The 14,274-nt window shown below is 40.9% G+C and overlaps 1 protein-coding gene across 1 annotated transcript in view; it reads left to right on the top strand.

The window, feature by feature from the left end:
* The window catches only part of LOC127044711 (coiled-coil domain-containing protein 178-like), a 268,745-nt gene that overhangs the window by 48,511 nt on the left and 205,960 nt on the right, over positions 1-14,274 (top strand). Inside the window, exon 8 of the mRNA XM_050939779.1 lies at positions 5,740-5,893. Coding sequence (XP_050795736.1) covers positions 5,740-5,893 — 154 coding nt within the window. The remainder of the gene's footprint in view (positions 1-5,739; positions 5,894-14,274) is intronic.

Genomic DNA, 14,274 nt, shown 5'->3' with positions numbered 1-14,274 from the left:
TCTTACTGGCATCCAATGCATGTGTCAGGTGACTTAAATGCCATGGGAAAGGATGTTCCCCTTCACATTGTGCTGTTTTTAGCACGTTCACTATTTGGGCCAGTAAGGAGAGAGAAAATATACTTCAGGTCCTCCAGAGACCCTGTCTGCCCATCCTCTAAGATCTGAACCTCAAAGAGATCTGAAGGAAAAGGTATGGGATCCAAGGTGGCTCTGAGTACTTTCGGCTATCCAAAGAGAACCATGGTAAAGGGTTTGGTCTTGGCATGGAGCTCTGGTTCCAAGCCAACTGAGATTTTGGTAGCTAAATCCAGTGACTCAGCTCTAAGATACAGCCTGCATCTGAGACAGTTCTGGCTAAGGAACACAAAGCTCCAGATAACATGCCAGAACTAATCAATGTGCTTTCAAGGAAAAGAAAGGTCAAATTAAAACACATCTTTGGTAATTCATTGGATTCTATTATGGATCTGAGACCTGAGGATATAAAAGCTCCAAATTGTTCTAAGGTGCTGGAGCCAAAGAAGAAGCCAGCTTAACCAATTATTTCATCTTTCCTACTTCCTACTGTTACAGTTATGACACAGATTCATGTGGATCTGCAACACGTAACAGATCTGACTGGTTCTCCAATTAGATTGGAAGAGGTTCCAACTCTGGTGCGACGGAAGACAAATTACCTCTACATCCTCCTCTTTACTTCCTGGAATTAAAGAAATCTGGGCTATTTCAAAGCTTGGTGAAGGTAAACCTCACAGCCATTCTACCAGAAGATAGAGGGTCATTTGGTGTTCACTCATCCTACAACAAAAAGATTTCTTAAAGGCATGAGTAACCTCTACTCCCAAATCAGAGATCCTATACCAGCATGGGACCTTAACCAGGTCTTGAGCTGTCTTACAAAGTTTCCCATTGAACCAATGGCAACTTGCTCACTCCTACACCTCTCTATGAAAATCACGTTCCTAGTGGCCATCACGTGCTCGGAGAGTGGGAAAGATAGGGACCCTAACAGCGTACCCTCTCCCCCTTTAAGATTTTCTTAAAATACAAGATCACAGTGCAATCACACCCCAAATTCCTTCCAAAAATACCTGCAGTCTTCCACATCAATCAACCTATTCATCTCCCAGCATTCTTTCCCAAGCTGCACCAGGATAAAAGGGAGGCAACACTACACACACTTGACGTCAGAAGAGTGTTAGCCTTCTACTTGGAAAGGATCTAACCTTTCAGAAAATCTCCAAGACTATTCCTCTCCATCGCAGATAAATCTAAGGGATCCCCAATCTTTAGGGAAAGACTTTTGAAATGGATATCAGACTGCATTGCCAACCGCTTTCCCAACTACTACAACCCTTCGGGAGCCTGAACGCATTCTATAAGCTCTCTATCCACTTTCATAGCCTTCCTCAATAATGTTCTGGCCACAGAAATATGCAGAGCAGCAACTTGAGCATCTGCTCAGACATTTACAGAACATTATTCAATCATTCTTGCTTTAGCATCAGATGTGATATTTGGCTTGACAGTATTATCATCCATATTGGACTCCACCCCGAAGCCCCATCCCTCTAGCAGGGACACTGCTATAGGGTCACTTAGAGTCAGGGGCGGCGGTTTGTAGAAATTTTGGTAGTGCCCAGAATGCCCAGAGCCTGTCCCCCGCTCACCCCTCAGATTCCGCCCTCCCACCTGCCTAAGGCTCTGGGAGGGAGTTTGGGTGGGGGAAGGAGGTCTGGGGTGCAGGCCCTGGGCTGGGGCAAGGGATTGGGATACAGGCTCTGAGAGGGTGTTTGGATGCAGAAGAGGTGAAAGGTTGGGCTCTGGGAAGGAGTTTGGGTCGGGGAGGGGGTGCAGGCTCTGGGATGGAGTTCGGGTGCTGGGTGCAGGCTCTGGGCTGGGGCAGGGGGTGGGTGTGCAGTAAGGAGTGAGAGGTGCAGGCTCTGGGGTGGGGTTGGGGTGCAGGCTTTGGGAGGAAATTTGGGGCCAGGAGGAGGTGCAAGCTCTGGGAGGGAGATTGGGGTGAGAGGGGATGTGTGGAATTCCAATACTGGTAGGCAACTGAAGAAACTGAGCAAAATGCTCTTGAACAGTTCAAATTCATGGCACAGCAAAGAATAAAACGAGATACGAAAGTCATGTTAACTACAGAGGGAAACATGGAAATGACGTTGCCCTTTATCCTGATGAAATTGCAGAAGTGACTCAGACATTCCATGCAAGTCTTCAGAAGGATTCTAGGCAGAGTGGATAAAAATCAATTATTTAAAAAAAATAAAAAAAATCAGATTTTTAATTTAAATCAGATTTTTTTGATAAAATGTTTTTTGAGGAAAAACCTACGTAAAGATGGTTTTAATTAAGATACATTATAGCTTAAAGATATCTCATCATGGAATAGGGATTATAAATTCTAATTTTATAGTATGAGACAATATTTAAGAGTTTTGTAAATGAGTTCCAATAGTTCATCGATTTAAGGACCCAATCTTATGGGGCTCCAGGGGCTTCTTTATAGATTATTTAGGTTAACCTTTCAGTTTACCGAATGGGACTCAGTGCTCAGTCTAAAAGATACTATCAGAGATGCTTAATTTTGCCATTCTCAAACAGTGTGTTTGTGCCTCCAGAGATAACAGGCTTGTTAACAGCAAAAATGTTTTTAAATAAATAAATAATACTTAGAGGTGAGAATTAACAGACTTCAACCCTATTGTCCCTCTGCAAATTTGTGTACACAGAGTCAATCCCTTACCTCTCTCTAAAAGTGCAAAGTTTCAAAAAGTTTAATGAATAGAAGATTGTTGGCGGTGGAATAGATCTGGACAAGGAGAAGAAGTCTGGAGATAAATGTGGGACAGGAGGGACAGGCAGTAGAAACAGAAAATTGGAACTGTTTGAGCAGCATATTCCAGAAGTCTTGAGTACTTTCTGAGTATACCCTTCATTGATTTGAGATCTACCATATCATTCTCTCACTAGAAGGGAAAGCCTTTAATGGCAGCAGGCCAGTTTGGGAATAAGAACCATTCAAAAAATATGTTTGCTGATGTTTTAAAGAAAGTCACACCAGTGAATTTGTGGAAGTCACTTAAGCACTTGGATTCAGAGACTGTTGAAGTGATAATCTCACTTTTAACAGCAGTAGCTTCTTCTGCTGGTGCAGAAAGAATATTTTCTTCCTTTGGACTAATTCATTCCAAACTGAGAAATTGTTTGGGATCCAAAAAAGCAGGAAAGCTTGTTTTTCGTTTTCATATTATGAACAGGAAAATGAAAGTGAAGACGACTGAGTTAGCAGCAGAAGCCAATATTTTAAATTTCTCATGTTGACCTGGCTGACATAGGTGATTTAATTTTTTTTTAATTTCATGTAACTATTTTAGTTAAAAACAATTTTAACAAAAACAAACCTGATTTTAAAAAACTTGAATGTTTATATTCAAAAATTCATATGCTTGTTATGTTAAAATATTATATGTTTGCTGTTGAAGGAAAAAATCCAGAATACATAACGTTGTTGTTTTAGTTAAGTAAAACAATTAAAATGCCTGTTTGGTGATGTTCTCCTCCTAATACAGCATGGCAAGAAAATCCTCCAAATATTAATGATTAACCTGTTGAATTGGAGATAGTTCACCTCCCAATTACTTCATAAGTATCTGCTTCAATTACCTTTTGGTAAATGAAATAACCAAACAATCATTCATTTTCTAATATAGCTGTAAAACTAATCTGAAAAGTTTTCAAAATAAATCACTTTAAAAATGTATAGTAGGCTTCATTTTTAGAAGATATCTATCTCTGAGTTGTGAAGAATATGTATTAAGGTTATAACAATCAATAAGGACGCACTTTATGTAGAAATCCATGATTAAATCAAATCCACCCTGATTCTAGGTAAGCTAAATGCTTGTATTTGCTAGAAAATCTATCCGTTTTTAAAAAAAAGAGAGATTGTCAGCAATAATTAGAGCTGATATCGTGAAACCAGTTATCTAAATACATAAATTCAGTGATTGACTTCATTACTGTATCTGTTGGACTTTAAATATTTGAAATACACAGTGCATGGTTGGACACAGGGTCCACACTTCTGCCATCATTAGAATTTTCCCTGTGATGTGATAGGATGAAATTACTTTGCCAATTTAGGGCATCCCAAGTCCGGTAAAATACAGCTATGGGATGCTGGAATAACAGGCAGGAAATGAGGGAGACTTCTGCTCTTGTGAGAGTATGCTTCCACAAACACAATAATAAATACAGCGTGTATGTGTTAGCTGCTATGGCACACTTTAACCTGATCTCCTCCCATTTCCCTGTCCCTTTCACAGAGCATGCTCTCATGTGTATAGCAGTAATAAAGAATGTGTACAAAACCTGTAACTGTGCCCAAGAGTATGGTCTCATTCTTCATTTCTTCCTCACGTTTCTTCAGCTGAGTTGGAGGAGTCACTGCTGTCCATAACATTACTGAGTTTGAAGTAGTTGTGAGGACATTAACTCAAAACAGGGACAGTGTTTTTGCCATTTGTTGGAGTCCTTGACCTGATTACACTGCAGCCTCAGTGCTTTTATCTTTTTCTGGTATTGAGGGGTGCTCCATTGCATTGTGCTCCCTGCAAGGGGAGCTAGGATTTATTGATAGACCATTGGATAGCATATGACAGTATTCAGATCAGTCTGAATTCCCTTCTCCCTTCAGTGTGAAAACAAGGTCTTTATCTCCCACTTGGACTTAACCTACTGTGTTGGCTTCTCCATTTGGTTTTGGTTACAGATGACAGCTGTTGCAGTCACTTACAAGCTTGTTAGACAATGATGAGTATGCGATGAGAAAGAAGTTGATGGATATTTTAACCAGACTGCAGTTTTCTGCTGATAGAGCCTGGAGAGCCTTTTAGAACAAGCTTTGGAAGAACAGAGTGCCCAGAGGATACTCTTTGGAGCGGGGACTGTCATTTTTCTTGTTTATAAAATACCTTTCACAGTGGGAGTTGAGGCCTCTCAGTGCTACCTCAATATGCATTATAAACAATAGTGATAATACTTGTCAGTCTAGGTACCCACATAAACGTATTATCTGAGTCCCTCAATACATGAGTGTACTCTGGGATGCCTACCTGCATAGAGGCATGGAAGGAGGTAGGAGTGGTCTGGGCACATAGCAAAATGACTATACACCTGATTGGTTAAATGAAGAAAGCTGTACATTAGACTAGGCCAACAGCAGGAACAGCACTTGGTTAATATGCTTGATTATTAACTGTGAGATGTGTGAACTAAAACCATGTTTTAAGCTATTGCACTAGTAACTGGTTAGAGGATCAATTAGAAATTGTGTGGTTAAACACTTTTTATGTACAAATGAATAGCTTTAAAGCCTGACTGGAATAAGAACAAAAAAACAGTCATGCTGTGTCAGACTAATGGTCCCTCTAGCCTAGTACCGGTCATCTGACAGTGCCAGATGCTTCTGAGGGAATGAATAGAACAGGGCAGTTTCAAGTAATCCATCCCCTGTTTTCCAGCCCCAGCTTCTGGCAGATGATGATGTCAGGGTTGATATTTCAAAATCCATTAATATATAAGTATTTGAGTGACTTAGGCAACAGAGAAAACCAAAATAAATCTTTACTGATTCAAATCTGCTTTACATTCTCCTCTGTGGAGATGGGTGATGTCGGAACACTTCCAAATAAATGAATTACATTATTCTTGTGTTTGTATTAGGAATGATTTAAAACACTCAGAATTTCTTTGGACTGAATTGTGTATCAAATTAAAAGAAACAGAGGAGAAGATTATAAAGGAAGAGAGACACCTTGAAGAGTTAGTAAAGCAAAAAGAAGAGATACAGGAAGATACTAAATCTTGGAACAACAATGTGAGTTTTGAATATTTATAACAACCAAATAAATAAAACAAATATCTTTTAAACTGAAAAGTATATGAAATTCTGTGTGTTTGTAAGTTAATGTTTCCTGTAATAGCACAGATGAAAGTATTTATTTTGAGTACATTGAAAATATGTTTGATATAATGGAATTTGTTCATTATTGTGGTACAGTAATGTAACTTTGTTTATGAAGAGTAATAATATAGCATCTTACAGTACTTCATGGGACTGCTGCATATTCCTACCTGGTACTGCTGACCTTTTCAAACCTCCTAGAAAGAAATGCATGCTCAATGGAGCTGCATCAGTGCTATGCTGAATTAGTGAACATTGGAAGCTGAAAGGTATTGTGATAGTCCCTCTGTACCAGGAGCGATTTCTGTTTTACTTTAAAATTCTCCTTATTTTTCTTGTTTTCTACTTTTTCTACTTTATTTAGCATATTTTGAGAACTCTGCGCTGTTGCACATTTTATTTTAATATTTGAATTGAAAGGCCTGCCACAGGTTAGTTATAGCCAATCCAGTTTTCAAGAATCTGGATAACAAACAGATGTAAATTGTGCTCTTTCTTGTTCACTGAAGCAGACTCATGCAGTCACTGTTTATTCTCCCTGGGGGAAATTTTCCATATCACTGCTTACTTGCAGAGTCTTCAAGCTTTGGGCCTAGAGTGATATGCAATGGAGGCACCAAACTTTTCTCAACAAAGGAGGCTTTATTAGTCTGGCCTTTGAATCTACATTTGGATCAATTGTCTATGGCTGCGAAAGGCAGGTGGCCTTTTATTTCAAAGCCAGGCAAATCAGCAGCAACCTGTGCACTGAAGAAATCTGTACATGGTTGGGTTTACTTCCTGTAGTTCTTAAGTCAGTGACTTGAACTGAGGTCTCCTTTATCATGAAGAATGTCAGTTCTGAGCTTAGTTGTGCTGACAGTTCACTGGTGCTGGGGCCGGGACTGATGTCTACAAATTCTATTGGTGCTGTCCCTTTTTTCATAATGAGGACTTCCCAGGTGCTGACGAAACCTAGTGCAAAACTTATCCTTACTGATGTGTCAATGACAGATGCTTTTTTTGACATAGAAGAGCCTTGTTTGTTGGAACAAGCTGGCATGGGAACTCCTTCAGTTCAGTGCCAGGATCTTTCATGGCTCCAAAGAAGCAACAAGAAGATGTTTATGCGGGCTCAACTTCAGCATTGTTTCCAAAATCTCAAGTGGGTCTTCACTTTGACAATACGTTAGTACTGTTTTCACTGTCCTCATGCACAAGGATAAGAAAAGGAATGTAGAGGGATCTTCAGTGCCAGAGATCTTGCCAGGATCCCAGAAGAGGAGACATCATTATGGGTCTAGGAAGCATATGGCTAAAGTTCCTCTTAAAGGCAATGTGACTGTGCACCATCACTTAGAAGGAGCAATCGCTAAAAAATTGAGCCAATAGCTTTAAAAAAAAGTAAGTGCTTTTTAAATTTTCTTTTATATCAGTGTTCCGAAGTTCAGCAGTTAGTCATAAAAAACAACCACTTGGGAAAAGAGGACAAATTAAGTAAGCAGAAATGAAAAACAGCATAATACATGTCCAAAGGTTTACATTATTCTTGTCCACCAATATAAATATATTCAATTATAAAACCTGACTTATATTTTACTGTCCAATTAAATTTTAAAAGGTTGTAAAATTTGCCTGTATAAATCCCAGCTGTTCAATGATTTCATCATACAAATTAGAGAGAGAGGAGAAGAAGGTATTTATACCCAACTGATATGCAGGGGAAAGAGAGGGGGTTACTACCTCCATAGACCATGATATCCATTTTCATAACCAGAGCAGGCAATTTTTGGTTTAAAAATAGGCTGCTTTAAGCTATGAACATCTTCATCTGTGGAGCCACTTGAAAAGTCATTTTTGGGTTCCAGGTCCATCCCTTCCACAGATCTCAATGTGGCTGATTTGGTTAGGAGCCAAGTAGTGGCAGAGCTATGGTTCTTGTCATCAAATATTCAGATTGTGAGTCCTTTAGATTTCAGGTCATGTCTGAAAAGCCCTGATATTTATAGAAATTATTTTTAAGTAGAACTGCACTTTAAGCATGTTTGTTGGATTTCAAAATAAAAATATGCTATAGGAGAGACTGAAATAAGAGCCTCACAAAAAATCTTAATCTACAGAAATATAAAATTACTCCTATATACGACAACTAGAAATTATGAAAATTTGGTCTTTTAAAACACTCATTAGAAGGCGAAGATGTAAAGCCAGACTATTTGGGGAAAACAAAACTAGATATACAACAGTTTTTGGATCTAATTTCCATGGTGTTGTGCTGTTCTTTTTACTGCAACAACCGAGTAATTTTAGTTCGGTTCCATTCATTTTAAATTACCATTGTATCAGTTTGCATTTTTACATTCTCTCTCTTTTCATTGATTTTTTTTTTGTTTTGTTTTCAAGGGTGAGCTCCAGGTCTGATTATTATAATCCTTTTTTGCTTCAGTTTATTTCTGTATTTGGTTTTATTAATTCAGCTTTCTCTTCATGTTCATTGGAATCTCTGGGTTTTCACTTTGCTTTTATGACCATTATATTTTGTCTTTAGAGTCTCTTCATTTCAAAATATTTTTATTATTAAACATCAGACTTTAAAGTTCTCAGATTCAGTGCCATTGTAATTATAAAATAAACTTGAAGCACAAAGTGTGACATGTAATCATAAGAATCCTATATTCAGTTTTATAAAGTGTTTTCTGTGTAGTATTTTTGTTGTTGGTGTTAAATTAGTAGTCAGTTTCCTTGATGGGTCAGATTCTTTCTCTGTAAAGATTTTGAAGTTGTGTATGAAGGGTTTATTTTGGCCAAGTTATAAATATTTGAAAAATGTTAGTTCTGTGCAGCTGCAGGCTGGGGCCATGCACTGGAATTGAGAGCAGGTAATCTGTCTCTTCTGTGCTGTCAGCGTCCCCCCTGTTGGGCTAAGAGAACATAGAGAAGGAAGCTACCTTATTCAAATGCAGTGGGGACAACAGCCAGACCTGGAGTAGGGGAGTAGATTGGGACTGGAGGCTGGCAGGGATGGTGGAGAGAGAAACTGGGATTGGGAGTTGTGGGGAGAGACTGGGACTGACTGGGCCTGAATGTCAGGGAAGAAAATAGGGAGGTCCGGGATTCTGCGGGTATGGGGGAGACAGATTGGATGAGGAGCCAGGAAGTGAGACTAAGACTGATTGGGCAAGGAGACTGGCCTGGGATCCAGTGGGGCAGTGAGAAGAGGGAGACACATGACAATGAGATGAGGTGTGGGGGAAAACTAAGACTGTCTGGGCAAAGAGGCTCTCAGAGGGAACCTGGGGAGGGAGAAAATTGGAATGAGTGGGCAAGGAGACTGGAAAAGGGGGATGGAAGACTAGGACGGGGAGTGAGGGGAGAAAAGGACTGTGACAGGGAATCTGGAAGGGTGATACTAGAACTTGCTCTGTAAATAGATTGGGACTGGGATGAGAAGCCTGAGGGGTGGAGACTGACTGAGTAGCCTAGGAGAATAAGATTGGGACTGAGCCAGGATGGGGTAGAGTCAAGACTGGGACAGGGAGGGGTTGGAATGGATGAAACAAAGGTGGAGGCGGATCAAGCTTGGATGAATAGTCAGAAGTGTCTGTGCTTACTAGAGAACACTTCTTTAAAGAATCTGGACTGGAACCTAATATTTCCGAGTCTCGTCATTCCTCTGCTATGAGCAAATATCTGTACAACCCACTGGCAAAGAGTTCCATTCCCTTTTAGTGCTGGTGTACATAGAGGATGACAATGTACTACTGCTATAAATTACACCATTAGCTCAAATGGCAAAGATTGGTGCAATTGATCTAAAGTTTCCAGCCCTGCTGATGACTCATTTGATTATACCACATGATGGAATTTGTTGGTTTGGTTTTTTAAATTCTAGTTAATTATATGCACACAACCTATGTTAAAGAAATGTTATAGGGGGTGCAAAGTCAAGTACTCAAAAGTTAGGAAATGCCAGACTTAAGGTTGTTTATGCTACCTTAATTTGGCTTCTCTTCTGGGTATGCATTATGATGCAGTCTTTAATTACATAATCACATACTGTTTTCTACAGGACTCCTACCTCAATCAGTGCACAGGATGAACTTGCTCTGTGGCTGGAGCATGGTTATATAGTGAAGGAGGATGTTGAATATAGGACTCATGCCTCATTTGTTGCAGAAGTTGGAAGGTGTGTAGTGAATAAGGAGGCAGGGGACTGCAGGAAGAGAAAGGATGATCTCATGGTTTAGGCAGTTGAATGCTGCCCTAGAGAACTGGATTATATCCTGATCTCTGCCACTTTTAGGAGAAAATGAAAAAATTTTGAAAGGAGAGAATTTAAAAATAAAAAAAATGTTGTTTGTTTTAACATGAAGAAAGTAAGATTTTGATTGTTTCTTACTGCCCATGGCATTGAGATGAAACTTCTGCAGTGTCCGCCTGCTTCTTTGGGCACTGATAGTATTCGAGTTAGTTATTAATTAGCTAGTTATTAGTACTATATGTTAGTCTTTTTGTTATTTGGTACAAAAAAAACCCCAAACTTTTTTAGTCAGCTGTTCAGCTTTTAGGCTAAACCCCTCCTTGTATATAGCAGAAGTGAAATCGCTTGTGTTCAAAAGTTATTCATCATGGGAAGTCTCAGTGCTGCTTAATGATGGGCATTGCAGATATCACTTGTATAGGAGAGGTATATATTCCTGAGTGATGGCCCATACGTTGTTCTTTCTCTAAGCAGACTCAAAAATCTAGAGAGGCTGTCCTAAAATTGTTCTTCCTGGAGCAACCTCTGCAAGCCTGTGAGGACACTGAAAGAAAAAGATGTGGCTAGACCTAAGTTCTCCAGTCAGTTTCTTCCCGTGGGCACTCCAGTGAGCTGAGAACCCACCCCAAGCTCCCATGCTATGTCAGTGAAGTGGCCCCAGTCATCCACCAACAATCCAATGTCAATGATCTCAGAAGAGGGGTAGGAAGGAGCACTGCTCCAGAGATGCTAAGGCAGTGGTCTCCAAAGTGGGGTGGGGGGGTGCCCAAGAGGAGCCAAGAGGAGGGGGCATGCTCAAAATATTTTTACTGATAGGGATGCGCGATCACAGAAGTTTGGAGACCACTGTGCTAAGGCATACACCACCCTCTCTAATGCCTATCCAGTTGAGAAACAAGGGTCAGAGGTGTCTGATTCATCTTGGACTTGTTACCCGGGGTTCTTTCAATCCAAAACTCTTGGTAACTTTTACTCTGTGCGAGGAGGTGTCAGGAAATAAATCAGGGGAGACACAGCCGTCTGACTGATAGATGACTGGCACAAACAGGACAACACAAGAGTGCTTTCACTTAAAGCTGAACTTTACTAGTCTCAAGCACTTATACACGTCTGCAACAAGATTAGTAAAACACCCCCAACCCTTGATAATTACTAAAGCTGAGTGTGGCTTTTGAGTGACACAGTGGCAGCCTGTCTGCCGCTGGGGAACAGAAGATGCATCCGGAGGGAGAGACCAGTCCCAAAGAGTCCCCAAATGAATCCCCTTATTTATACATTAGTATAGAATGACTTGTGCCTTAAAGAAACCTTGTTAAGTAAGCAGTTTCAATGATCAAGCAAGAGGCTCCTTCTGATTATTGAACAACCAGGTGTGGGTTTTTGCAGAACTCGCAGCCTTGAGACCTCAATAGACATTCCTGGGACACATCCTACTCTTTGAAAACGCATATATCAGCAACTTTAACACAATTCTTATCAGGAAGGATGCGGGGTCAAGCTGCCCTTGCTGTGGCACCCCAACCCCCCTCCCCTCCTGCCCTGGTCAAGCTGAGATTGCTGAATGGCCAATTTACAGCTTGCTGACTAGGCCACCTTTAACAATAAGCCATAGTGGTTCAAGCACTTTACTGGTTTGCCAAAGTCTCCCCATACAGACTCAGCAGTTGAAGGCAGTGGCCTGACAAACGTCCTTTTGATGCCTTGGTACCAACTGTTAAGAGAGAGTGACCAGTACCCACCAAACCTGTGAACTATGTTCCTTTTAGTACCAGCCCTTCAGGACCCATGCTCTCAAAACCTGGCACTACGGAACCAGCCACCTCAGAATTGTGTTCTTTAGTGCTCAGCATACAAGTGTTTTTGGTAGACAGGGCATATACAGTACTGAGTGATTTAACTGTGGGGCCAGTAATAGTGTCACCTCTCCTTGAGAGGTTAAAGATGTTGATAGCTAAACCACCTGTTACCAAGTTTTTGGTACAGCAGACAACAAAGGAGGTATCTCTGCTACCTGGTTAGGGAGGATATAACAGGACAACGGCACTCCTGATAGGAAGAGCCCACTTTGGAGGAAGTGACTCCCTAATGTGCGCAGACAGGGATGAGGAATACATTGCCTATACACCCCCACCTTAGATCTCTCTCCTTAAAAAGACAGTGTAGACTTCGCTTCTGGAAAGGCAGTAGAGAGAAGGTGATGAGGAGCAATATCTGCAAAAGGAAGAACAAATTGTCTCTGTTGCAATGTCCTCATCCTTCCCCAATGGCACAGTAGCCTTCCTTAGTTGATGACTTCAAGGCATTCCTAGCCTCAAAGCCTTCCTCGGTTGATGACTTTCAGGCATTCAGGACCGTATGAAGCATATGGCAGAAATTCTGCATATACTGCTGGAAGTGGTGCAGAAGACACCTCACAACTCCGAATATCATGCATCCTTTCATGTCTGATAAATGAGGGATTGTTGGAACCTGCAAAAGACCTGTGGAACATTGGTAACTTCTATACTAGACACATCCAAGTGAGTTGAGAGGAGGTATCAAGCATCTTTCAAGAGATCTGAGTATTTTTATTCCCACCTAGTACCAGGATTGCTTGTAGTAGTTGCTGTCCAAGAGTGGTTGAAGAAGCAGGGACCTCCCAAATCTACCTCCAGAAAGAAAGACCTGAAGAAACTCATTTTATTTTGATACACAGTCTACTCATCTGATAGCATCCAAATGTATGTGGTGAACTATCATGATATCTGAATTGGGTCAAGCTACCACAGGAGCACTGAGAGGAACTAAAAACCATAAGGACTGAGGGACAACTTATGAGCCCACATTTCCCTTCCAGTTGCGCTGGATGTGCCTGGCACAATGGCTTGTACTGCGTCCAGATCTGTGGTAATGAGATCCTCCTGGCTTCAGGGAGATCCAAACCACAATTGAGGACATTTCCTTTTGAGGATTCCAGGGTGATTGTTCATTCTGTGGGCCTCTATGTTCCAGCCCTAAGAAGGCAGAAAGGCTTCCATCAGGCAGCATGCCCCTGCCCAGTCCTATTATCAGCTTCACAAGACCTCAGCGGTGCTGAGACAGAAAGCTGAGGCTCTGTGGTGATTGACCCACTGTCTCTTCCTCCACTGTTGCCCAATCTGCATCTTCCTCCAGATAGCTGCATTTTAGTCTTGGAATAGGCAAGAAAAGTAGGGAATGGGAAGGGACTAGAATTGGATAGACTACATGTTGCTGTCAAGGCTTCCCAAAACTAAAAAATGTTGAAGCCAAGGGATCTTTCAGAAGTTTTGTCAAGTTTTCAACACCAGAATCAAACCTGCTGTCTACCTTCAAGATGCCTATTTTCACATATCTGTTCATCCTGCTCATAGGAAATACCTCAGATTCCTAGCAGGACCCTTTCACTATCATCATAAGGTCCTGCCTTTTTGGTCTTTCCTTAGCACCAAGGATATTCACCAAGTGATTAAAAGTCATTGTGACTCATTTAAGGAGACAGGTCTACCCATATCTCAATGACTGTCTCATTGGAGGAAGATCACTTCAGCAGGTGATCAACTTGATTCAAGTGACTTAAAGCTCTTTCCCACACATGGTCGTCAGAGTCAAAGCATAAAGTTCATAGGAGCTGTTAAATTCAAGATCAATGAGAGTTTATTTTCCATAAGAAAGATTCCAAACTATAGTGAACCTTATCAACCAGCTTCAGCGCCACTCAAAGACATCAATAAGGCTATATCTCAGATTTATGGGACACATGGCCTCATGTACCTATATGTGATGCAGTTTGCCAGTATTCATCTGTGCTCCATACAAGGTTGGTTGAAATCAAGGTACCTACCCAGCAGGCATCATTTGGACATGGCAAATGAAATTTAATGTGGATAAATGTAAAGTAATGCACACTGGAAAAAATAACCCCAACTATACATACAATATGATGGGGGTTAATTTAGCTACAACGAGTCAGGAAAAAGATCTTGGCGTCATCGTGGATAGTTCTCCGAAGATGTCCACGCAGTGTGCAGAGGCAGTCAAAAAAGCAAACGATGTT

This window comes from Gopherus flavomarginatus, chromosome 2 (assembly GCF_025201925.1).
Source record: "Gopherus flavomarginatus isolate rGopFla2 chromosome 2, rGopFla2.mat.asm, whole genome shotgun sequence".
Taxonomy (NCBI): domain Eukaryota; kingdom Metazoa; phylum Chordata; order Testudines; family Testudinidae; genus Gopherus; species Gopherus flavomarginatus.
This window is presented reverse-complemented; position numbering and strand designations above follow the sequence as displayed.